The sequence below is a fragment of the Capra hircus genome, chromosome 6 (genome assembly GCF_001704415.2).
Source record: "Capra hircus breed San Clemente chromosome 6, ASM170441v1, whole genome shotgun sequence".
Classification (NCBI taxonomy): domain Eukaryota; kingdom Metazoa; phylum Chordata; class Mammalia; order Artiodactyla; family Bovidae; genus Capra; species Capra hircus.
Genome location: NC_030813.1, coordinates 58,726,417 through 58,737,413, shown reverse-complemented (window position 1 = coordinate 58,737,413; position 10,997 = coordinate 58,726,417). Strand labels below are relative to the sequence as shown.

General features: G+C 39.5%; 1 protein-coding gene across 2 annotated transcripts in view; it reads right to left on the bottom strand.

Moving 5' to 3' along the window:
- Positions 238-10,997, bottom strand: part of FAM114A1 (family with sequence similarity 114 member A1) — a 70,404-nt gene continuing 59,644 nt past the window's right edge. For both annotated transcript variants that reach the window (XM_018049372.1, XM_018049373.1), the window contains exons 12-14: positions 7,676-7,748; positions 3,927-3,980; positions 238-1,784 (exon numbers count right to left, since the gene is read on the bottom strand). In XM_018049372.1, the coding sequence (XP_017904861.1) occupies positions 1,683-1,784; positions 3,927-3,980; positions 7,676-7,748 (229 nt within the window). In that variant the 3' untranslated portion in view covers positions 238-1,682. The remainder of the gene's footprint in view (positions 1,785-3,926; positions 3,981-7,675; positions 7,749-10,997) is intronic.

The following is a 10,997-nucleotide window of genomic DNA, read 5'->3' as shown; positions in this document are numbered from 1 at the left end:
AGGCTTAAAGTCTAATTTCTAGCCCCTTTGCAACTATCTGTTTCTTTTACATTTCCTGTTAAAACCCATAAGTTCGTCTGATGCTAAAAAAAACTCTGATATGAAGAAACTAAATCTCAACCCTTTCCTCTGCTCTATATATAAAAAGTCTAAAATTTATGAAGAGGCAAATGCAACATTTTTATCAGTTAATTGTTCTCTAGATTTAACAGCAGAAACATTTCAGGCAATCAAAAAGCAAGTAGGAAAAAACACCTTTAATTGATTCCACAGAGAATTTTTTTCCAGATTATAAACAACTTCTTATATTTTCCATTTGGCTGTTTTAGGAGTTACACAAATGAAATGCAGGATATTGGAAAATAAATTGCTAAGAAGTAGGATGATATGAAAAGATCCCTACTTTACCTATATGGAACAAAAGTTGGTCTATTCTACCAGGGGAATAAAAGCAAATGTGAATGAGGCTAACGTACAGGCTTTGTTTCACCAGAAGAGAGCCACTGGGTAAGACACCTTGTGATAGTACCCGGGAGGGATGTCACTGGGGCTCCGTTGTATGAGCTAACACTGGGGCTGGAGGGAAGAACTGCCCATTGACAATGCCTCTCCTGGCTGCAGGGTCTTCGGTGCAGCCTCTTGGATTGTAATACCATTTAGTTATCCATACATCAATATTTTCTGTCTTTAGGAGCAATGATGGCATTTGCCGCCAGGGAGTGTGAGCTGTGTATTCATGGAATAGCTTGACTCAACTGTAGATTTTAAAGTGCAGTCCTGGGGGTCTACTGTGTTGTAATCCCTCTAATATTCTATCTAAATACTTGCAAGCTCTGTGATTATGCCATTATGAACTATGGTCATAAGAAGTTAGTTTTAAACAAAACATTCTTTAGTATCCCTTATCATATGTATTTTCATCCCATATGCAAAGTTTTGGATAAAAAAGTTCAAGGAATGTGAAAAAATCCAATCTGCTGAGGAGTAGAACATTTTAAAAAATACTTATTTACCTTGTTCGTCAAATTTTTTAAGGTTTAGAAAAGGTATTAGTATTGTAAAGCATTTTCAGAATGATTGTAAGTCCTCTTTCAGAATATCTGTTTCTACCGGGTGAGATCATGTTCTTCTACTGTGAGCACACAGTAGGAGCTCAATATATGCTTGTTTGAAGAATGAATGACTATAAAGAGACACCTATATTCCCCTTTCACTATAATAGGTAAAAATCTATAAGTAGTGTTATCTCTTCCCATGGCATTTATATAATAAAACTAAGTCCACTATAAGAACTGATTTAAGTCATACTATAAGAATGGGAAAATTTAAAGTGGAAATTTAAAGTCTAGGGTCCACTCATAACTTGCCAAAGATAACATGCTTAACCAGCAAAATGGAAATGAATATTTGTAAGTGAACTCTAGATTAAAGGAAATTATCAATACAAAGCTGTGAAAGTTTAAATTAATATAAAAGAAACATAATTATTTGTAAAAACAACCATATACATTAAGAGAAATGATACTCTCTTTAAACTTGCATTTTCAATACTGTCTGTGCAAAATTGCTTGTAGTGTCTCCAAACGGACGTCTGTGGTTGGATGCATGGAAAACTTCCCATGAAATGCACATCAGAGCAACAGGGCCCACTGCTTCCTTTAACAAGATGAAGTCTGGCCAGGTCATGGCTGTGCTTTGGAACAACTGGTCTGGATGTGTGAAACCTGCAGGACCGGCAGCAGCAGCTGGAAGGCATCCTGTATGTATGTGGTGCTGTTGCAGCCCTGTGAATGGAGAAAACTGTCATTGAAGGCTTACTGTCAGAGTTCCAGCCTGACAATTCTTCCCATTTGATAATGTTCTTCTCCTCAAACCCCACACTATCTTAGAACATTTTTCTTTTAATGCTGTTGCTTAAAGCAGATATAAACACATTTTGTTGGATGGCTTGCAACCAGCTCTGCATTACCTACACTAACAGAGAGAAGAATTCACTTGAGGCAAGCCATTTCCATAGACTTTTAGGGTATATTAGGGTATATTTCCTTTAGCTCAGATGGTAAAGAATCTGCCTGCAATGCAGCAGACCTGGGTTTGATCCCTGGTATCAGGAAGATCCCTGGAGAAGGAAATGGAAACCCACTCCAGTATTCTTGTCTGGAGAATCCCATGAACAGAGTCCATGGGGATACAAAGTGTTGGACATGACTGAGTGACTAACACTTAAACTTTAGGGTATATTATGTGTGTATAGTCAATACCCATTATGTCCAGTCTTACTTTTCCTTTTTCCAGATCAATCCCACTGCCCTGAAATAACACAAAAGCACAGCATGAAAGAGGCTGTAGTTTGTCCTAACCTACAGATGAAGAAGGGCTTCCCTCGTAGCTCAGACGGTAAAGGATTTGCCTGCAATGCAGGAGACCTGAATTCCATCTCTGGGTTGGGATGATCCCTTGGAGAAGGAAATAGCAACCCACTCCAGTATTCTTGCCAGGAAATTCCCATGGATGGAGTAGCCTGGTAGGCTATAGTCCATGGGGTGGCAAAGAGTCAGACACGACTGAGGGACTAACATGTACAGATGAATAAACAATAATGGGTTACTGGAGATACTGTGCAACTATTCACGGCAAATCCTTGAATGCTGTCATCTTCCTATTCATGTTGGTACTCTCCACTTGGTTTGGATCTTTGACATTGCTATTCATGTTCATGGGTGCTCTAACAGACAGTATTCCACAAGAGACCACTTAAAGTTCCAGGTAATTAAAACAGGAGAAAACTTCCACCAAAGGAATGAATAAACAATTTGACTTCATACTCTTCATGACCAACAGTAATTCATCTGCTAATGCCTTTTGGGTGGCCAAGGAAAATGTTCTCAGGTTCCATGTTCTGCCTCTGATTGCCTGGATTTCCTTTAGCTCTATCCTCCAGAATCTTCCCTGCATGTCAACTCCATCCCTCTGGGAGGCTGTGTCTTAAGCAATAACACTTAGGGTCACCACTGTTACTCCTGTACCTTGGTAGTTTTCCTTAAAGGTAAGACCCAATTCCTAAGTGCATTGCTATATATTTATATGTAGCCCTCCTTCACTTTTGTAATTTCCGAATTTTGCATTTGACAGGTCAGGTACTTCAGAGAGCAAGAAACCACTGTATATACACTGCTTATATTCAAACTTAACTTGTCAACACCTTGCGGCTTCAGTTGGGTGCCATGGGGCTACAGAAGTGCCAGTTCCTTATGGCTGATCCGTAATAGAAGAATTTCCCCCACTAGCCACAGATGGAACACAGCGCCTACCCGTCAAGAATGAGGCGTCCTAGGTCCCTTTCCTTTTCTTTTCTTTTACATTGCTGCTTCTGGCAAAGCCACAGCTGTGTGGGGCAGCTGCAAGTCCGTGTTACAATGTCCTGGTGTGTGGGCAGGCCATGGAGTGAGTGGTCGCAGAGGATCTTGCCTCTGGTTAGTGAATGGGCAGATGCTAAATATTTACCTGTCATTTGTTGCCAGTCTGGAGCTTAGACCCGGCTAAACCCAAGGTTATTGTGAATGGAGGAAAGTGCCCACTTTTACAAAAATTCACCATTGAGCAAGAATTCCTCATTGCAGCCAAAAATCACAGTGTTAAATCTGGTGTCAAACTTGGCAGCAGAAATGTGCTTCTGCCGGAGGAAACAGCGACAGAAATAATGTGCAAGCTTAGCATTTCTCTTTATAATCAGGAATTCTTGAAAATTAGGTATTGTTTCACTCGAGGGTTTACAGCTGGTTGAACTATACAAATGTACTAAAAAAAGACTGTAGACGATAAAATTTAGAATTGCAGAAATACTTGCTGTCTGGGAGAAAGACAAAACGTGTAGCTCTAACATTTGGTTTAATTCAGAAGCATTTTCTCTCTGGGGGGCCACTTACCTCTAACAATACACTATTGATCATGGGGTTAAGGACCTCGGCCTTCTGGTTGCTCTGTGGAATCAAAAGTATGAAATTGACAGGTTAGGTGCTCATACTCCAAGGCTTGTCAAAGCGTTAAGACGCTGTATGAGGGATCTCTTAGAGAAGAAGAGGAGAAGTGGGATGCTTACTATACATGAGGCTTCATACTTGGTGCTTCCCCTATACGATCCCATTTAATTTCCACAGAAATTTTAGGGGGTAGGCAGGGACCACGATAACTCTGATTCACAGATGAGAAAATATGAATCAGGAAGGTTGAACAAGTTATTTAAGGTCATGCAGCTAAAAATTTAAACTCAGACCTTTTAAACCATTCAAATCTTGTACAGGTTTGGGATTAGGGGGAGGTGAGTGAGCTTGAGTTGGACAGAGTTAGCTTCAGTCTTTGCTTAAAATTTTTATATTTTGTTCATCATGACTTTTGGTATTCATTTTGATTTTTAAAATATTGCATCTATCCAGATGACTGAGGTTGTCTCTTTATCTCTTTGAGAGATGGTCCCCTTAAATCTGGTAGACAGGTTAAGTACCTTTACTTGCCTTTATCAGTCCCAGCCCTAGTCTGTCTATTTTTCTTTTAAATACAAGCACAGGTACTTGGTTTTAGGGTATGTCTTCTAGGTTGGCAGCAAAGTTAAAATACTCTTGAATATAACTTGCAAACAGGTTGGCAGATTCCAGTTTGCAAAACATGAATATATGTAAAGTGCAGAATACAGAGTCCAGTGTTAAGCAGGTGTTCAAAAAGTGTTAGTGTCCATGTAACCATTATTATTATGTCTGCTATTGGTCCATTAATCAACAGTCTTCTCTATCTAAAATGTTCAATCTACTCTTAGACAATAAATAATTAAAGGGACTAGAAAGAGAGACGGCAGTCTTAATAGGCTGTTGTCTCTCACGGTACTTGAAAAATGTTATGGTAAACAAAAGGATATGAATGAAGTCTGTCTTCCCAGAGCAGCCCACTTTCATTGACATTACTCTATTGAGGGCTAAATAATGTCTTACTGGGGAAAGCATAATGGAGTCTTGGGGAAAAACTCTTTAAAAACCTAGTCATTTTAGTAAGTAACCAGAAAATCCATTATGGTTTGCTTTCATGTTTATTTGATTATCAATAAACCTCTAAAATATAATCAAAATGAGGGCAATAAAATGACATTGGCTTTTAGAATCAATGAGATGTGCAAGCAATTTAAATAGAGTCTGGAGAGCAATATACACTCATTAACTTCAAGTTATGAATAATGGCTCTTTTAGAGAACAGAAACAATAACTTGATATGAATGATTTATTACAGCACAAGACAAGAGGTACTGTTGTGGTGAGATGGCATTTCATAAACCATCTTTAGATCTGGTTTTTTCCTTCTTCAAAATGACAATTTGTGTATTCCTGATTTTGTATATGCAAACATTTGGACACGCATGTGCGTGTAGTTTTTGTGTATATGTGGGTATATTCATTCATTTTTGTGTGTATACTCATTCAAGTACATACTTCTCTGCTAGAACTTTGCTACTCAAAGAGTAGGATAGGAGTCAGGAGCACTACTACCACCTCGGAGCTTGTAGAAAATGCAGAATCTCAGTGCTCATCCAAGACCCATTGAATCAAAATCTGCATTTAATAAGATTTCTAGGTTATTCGCTTGCACATTAAGGTTTGAGAAGCATTGTGTTGGAATACACTACATTAAAGACAATGGAAAGCAATCCCATGAATATTACCAATCAATGTAAATAAATTAATGTTTAACATGGGTATACCCTGGTTGTTTCATGTTGATGTTTGGTAGAAACCAATGCAATACGGTAAAGCAATTATCCTTCAATTAAAAATACATAAATTTAAAAAAGAAATTCATGTTTATAACATGAATCATAAAAAAACATATGGCACATATACACAAAGACATATATAACCTCATCACTAGGGAACTATAGAGAGCCAGTTAGCTGTCTGCCTCCTGTCTGATGGGCAGCCAACTGGGAGTTGAGAGACTAACTGAGAAGTCTGGGTGAATTAGTTCACCCCTCCGGGACTCAGGGTCTCAGGTAGTAAACTGGAAAAAAGCAGAAAGAGTGAAAAGAGGATACAATAGAGCCTTGGGAAGCCGAGTAGCCAAGGTCACCCCATTCTGATGAAGACTTCACACCGCTCTGTAAATCTAGCAGTTACACCAAGAGCACCAGCATCAGTTAACCTAGGCAATGCCGCGCACAGAAGTGTGCTTTGTCAAGCCTATCCTATGAGTAAGCTTCTACCTGCAGCCCCCCTTCACTCTGCCTGCTTACAGCGAAGCTCTGCTGCTGAAGGCCTAAAATCAGACAAATATTAAAAGCTGGTGTTTTGCAAAATGGGAGAGGCAGACCATATTCTCTGACAGCAGAATGAATCATTGGTATGTAGCTCATCCTTTATTAACTAAGCCACTTACAGAAATGTGGGAGGTGTACATCTCCTGACAGTCAGTCTACAATCATTTCTGCTTTTTTCTTTTTGAGAACTGCCCTTCTCCTGGGGTGAGGGGAGGTGCGTTGCAGCAGCCAGGTAGGTCTACATGCAATGACTCTGTCCTCAGTCACTACTGGTGACACCAGATGGATATCTGAGGCATGCTATTGAGCCTTTCAAACCTTCTCACCCAGGATCCTAGAATTTGAAGGGAGAGAACTGGGAACTGCTGGAGTTGAGTCACATTAATATTAATAGCAATGCTCCAGAGAGAAGGTGCATGAGCTCTGCTGAGGAGTCCCCACAGCTGCTCATACACCTCCACCACTTTTAATAAAGTTCCTTTACTGCCTGTCATGGATTGAATTGTGGCCCCCAAAGATATATGTTGAAGCCCTTACCTCCAGTATATCAGAATGTGACCTTATTTGGAGATAGATAGGGCTTTACAGATTTAATTAGTTGAGGTTGTGCTGGTCACCCAGTGTGTGGTATTTGTTAAGGCAGCCCTAGGACACTAATACATTTATTACCCAAACACCCTAGCTAAGACAGGAAGCAAAACTTGCTGTTTCTCATGTAAAGAACCATCTGCCCTTGGATCCAGGGCCTTAAAGGAAAAGTGGAAACCTTGAAAAGGAAACTTCCACTATCTCCTCCAGCCCCACTAGGTTGAGTTATATAACATGACTGATTTCTCTAGAAAATAACCAGAAGCCACATCTCCAAGGAAGGCTAAACCTCTCAAATTTGTTACTTTGAGAACAGAAACACTTCTACAGATTGGTTGATAATATTTTTTTTTCTTTTGGTTAAAGTTGAAGTGTAACAATAAAGCTTCTGTGGCTTATAAACTAGGCTTTGAAGACAAGTGAATGTGAATATTAAGAATGACTTATTTTAATAGAAATTTTAGTATTATATATCACAGATATTAAGTAATAGAATCTTCATTTGATATTTTTTTCTTTAACAAATACAGGAAATGAGACCCAGAGAGGTTTGAAAATCCACCCAGTATCTTGTATAACTGATCTGGTCGCATCTAGAATTCAATCGGATGAGAGCCTTGAGCCACCTGTTGCCAAAGAAGATGCTCAAACCTCATTTTAGTAAATGTCTTGGCTGCATTTCTGCTTGTGGAGCTATCAAAGAAGGCATTCCATCCTCTACTTCATCTCACAGCCCCTAACAGACCTTCCCTTTAAAAAGGTGAAGAAAAAGAGCCTGTATCACAGTCTTACCCCAACAGTGGTTAAAGAAGTTGTAAACTTCTCTGATAACGAGGCCACTTCTTTGCACATTGCAGTAGTTAATCTGAAAGAAGAAAAAAAAAGAGATTTGGGGATTTTTAGTTAAGGAAAATAATTGAATTGTTCATACAATTATTGATACTAATACAGCATTCCCTTTAAAAGAAGGGCACACAAGTTTGAAGATGCTCTGTAGAAATTTCCCTTAGTATTCTTCTATGACTCACAGTCACAGTTTAATTAATTCTCACCCTACCTCTTTTTAGAAGCAAAAACATATGCAGGAAATTACCAGGCTGGAGTTCCACATGTGTAGGGGTTTAAGACTATTGCCAAGGGACCAGCATTTTGGTCATTTGAAAATAATAATGAACAGTCACTGAGGTACCATGTTAAGTACGTTTGTACGCAAAATCACATTTAATCCTCATAATGGCTTCATTCAGTTCAGTTCAGTCACTCAGTCGTGTCTGACTCTTTGCGACCCCATGAATCGCAGCACGCCAGGCCTCCCTGTCCATCACCAACTCCTGGAGTTCACTCAGACTCACGTCCATTGAGTCAGTGATGCCATCCAGCCATCTCATCCTTTGTCGTCCCCTTTTCCTCCTGCCCCCAATCCCTCCCAGCATCAGAGTCTTTTCCAATGAGTCAACTCTTCGCATGAGCTGGCCAAAGTACTGGAGTTCCAGCTTTAGCATCATTCCTTCCAAAGAAATCTCAGGACTGATCTCCTTCAGAATGGACTGGTTGGATCTCCTTGCAGTCCAAGGGACTCTCAAGAGTCTTCTCCAACACCACAGTTCAAAAGCAGCAATTCTTCGCCGCTCAGCTTTCTTCACAGTCCAACTCTCACATCCATACATGACCGCTGGAAAAACCATAGCCTTGACTAGATGGACCTTTGTTGGCAAAGTAATATCTCTGCTTTTGAATATGCTATCTAGATTGGTCATAACTTTCCTTCCAAGGAGTAAACGTCTTTTAATTTCACGGCTGCAATCACCATCTGCAGTGATTTTGGAGCCCCCCAAAATAAAGTCTGACACTGTTTCCACTGTTTCCCCAACTATTTCCCATGAAGTGATGGGACCGGATGTCATGATCTTCATTTTCTGAATGTTGAGCTTTAAGCCAACTTTTTCACTCTCCTCTTTCACTTTCATCAAGAGGCTTTTTAGTTCCTCTTCACTTTCTGCCATAAGGGTGGTGACATCTGCATATCTGAGGTTATTGATATTTCTCCTGGCAATCTTGATTCCAGCTTGTGTTTCTTTGAGTCCAGCATTTCTCATGATGTACTCTGCATAGAAGTTAAATAAGCAGGGTGACAATATACAGCCTTGACGTACTCGTTTTCCTATTTGGAACCAGTCTGTTGTTCCATGTCCAGTTCTAACTGTTGCTTCCTGACCTGCATATAGGTTTCTCAAGAGGCAGGTCAGGTGGTCTGGTTAGGGTCTGTGATTTTTCCCATTTTATAAATGAAGAAATTGACATTTAAGAAGGTTAAGTAACTTGCTTAGGACAAGAATATGATAGAGCTGGAATTCAAACTCAGATGTCTCTTTATATCTTGATTATGTTTTTATGAGATGCCTCAAATCAAAGATACTGTAGAATATGTTTTTTAAGACTTACATCAAAACTCTGTGCTTATTCCAGCCTTTCTACATGTAGGACTTTACCCCAAGAAAATAACACAAGGTAGATACAAATATTTAACAGAGTAATATTTGTCATAATATAGAAGATGATGACAAAAACTCAAAACCTAATTACCTAACAATGTGCATATTGCCCAATTTTTTAACAAGTATATATACTTACATGAACAGTGATTAAAATGCTATTAGCAAGACAATAACTCCAAGTTAAGAATCTTACACAGCAAAAGATTTAGTGATGTCAGTGGAAGTAAGTTTCATTCTGATAAATAGGGGTTGTGTCTAGACAATGTATTCAGGTATGTTGCCTTATATCCATCTATCCCCCCTTCCACCCATCCACCCATCCAAGACTTAACTGCAAAAAGGGTCAGGAGTGAGGCTGGAGATGGCAAAGAGTAGTTCTGCCTATGTTCTTGGGCACGAGGATGATAAAGCACTTACTATACAGACATATATGAGGCCTTATTACCTTTTTCTTGGAGCAGCTTGGTAAGGTTGGGACAGTCAGGGGCTGGGGATGGGAAAGGAGCTAAGAGTACGGCTCTGCTTTCCATACTCAGAAACCTCTGACTTCAGCCCTCTTCTTTCAAATCAGCACCGTAAACAGTACTCAGATTTTTCCTCAACACTTTAAACTTTTCCTATTTTACTGTTTCCTTTTCCCTCTACACTGAGACAAGTACATATTCTTTGTACGCATTTTAAGGGTAGGATGGTGCAGGGCTTATAATATCTTTGATTTCCACATGTTTAGATATGAAAATCTAAACTAGATGCCAAATCTGGACAAGTGAGGAAAAATGCCACCAGACACTAAGAATGAGTTTTGGGAAGGTCTTTCCATTAAAAATTTGCTCCCCAACCTGCATTGCTGAATTTGGTAATAAGAGAAGACTAGTTGAGTGACAGTTTTCAGACGTGCACGTGTGTATACATGTGTACATGCACCCATATATTTTAGGAGGCTCTTATTTTGGCTCCTGCGTCTATATATTCATAATAAGGAGAGGGCATTTGTGCTAGTTCTCTATACCACAGCATATAGTCATGTGCCTAAAAGTTAATGGCTTATTCTTCACTTCCATAATCAACTATTTTAATGAACACTTGATACCAGCTATTTTCATGTATATAATGTTACATATATACACGTTTTTATTTCACTAGATAAACTAATAGTAGCTTATTGAAGAACAAACATATTACAGCAAATATGCACACACAAGCAATCCATAATGAACTGGCTTACAATAGTGACCATCACTGCCAGATTCAGAATATGCAGAGCTGGTCCAAGTCCCTAGGAACAGTGGGGGTGGTTTGTATATTTCTATGAAACTAGCTGAGAAGTCCATTAAGGTGTCTTTTCTCTATTTGTGCAGCATGTTAAAAATGTAATTATCTTCAAAGCTTTATACTTCCAAGACCCTGACTTACTAAAACAAATACTTAGCTCTGAAAGATGTAGGGTGTCTTCTCTTCAGTTCAGTTCAGTTCAGTCACTCAGCCATGTGCGACTCTTTGCGACCCCATGAATCGCAGCACACCAGGCCTCCCTGTCCATCACCAACTCCCGGAGTTCACTCAAACTCACGTCCATCGAGTCCGTGACGCCATCCACCCATCTCATCCTCTGTCATCCC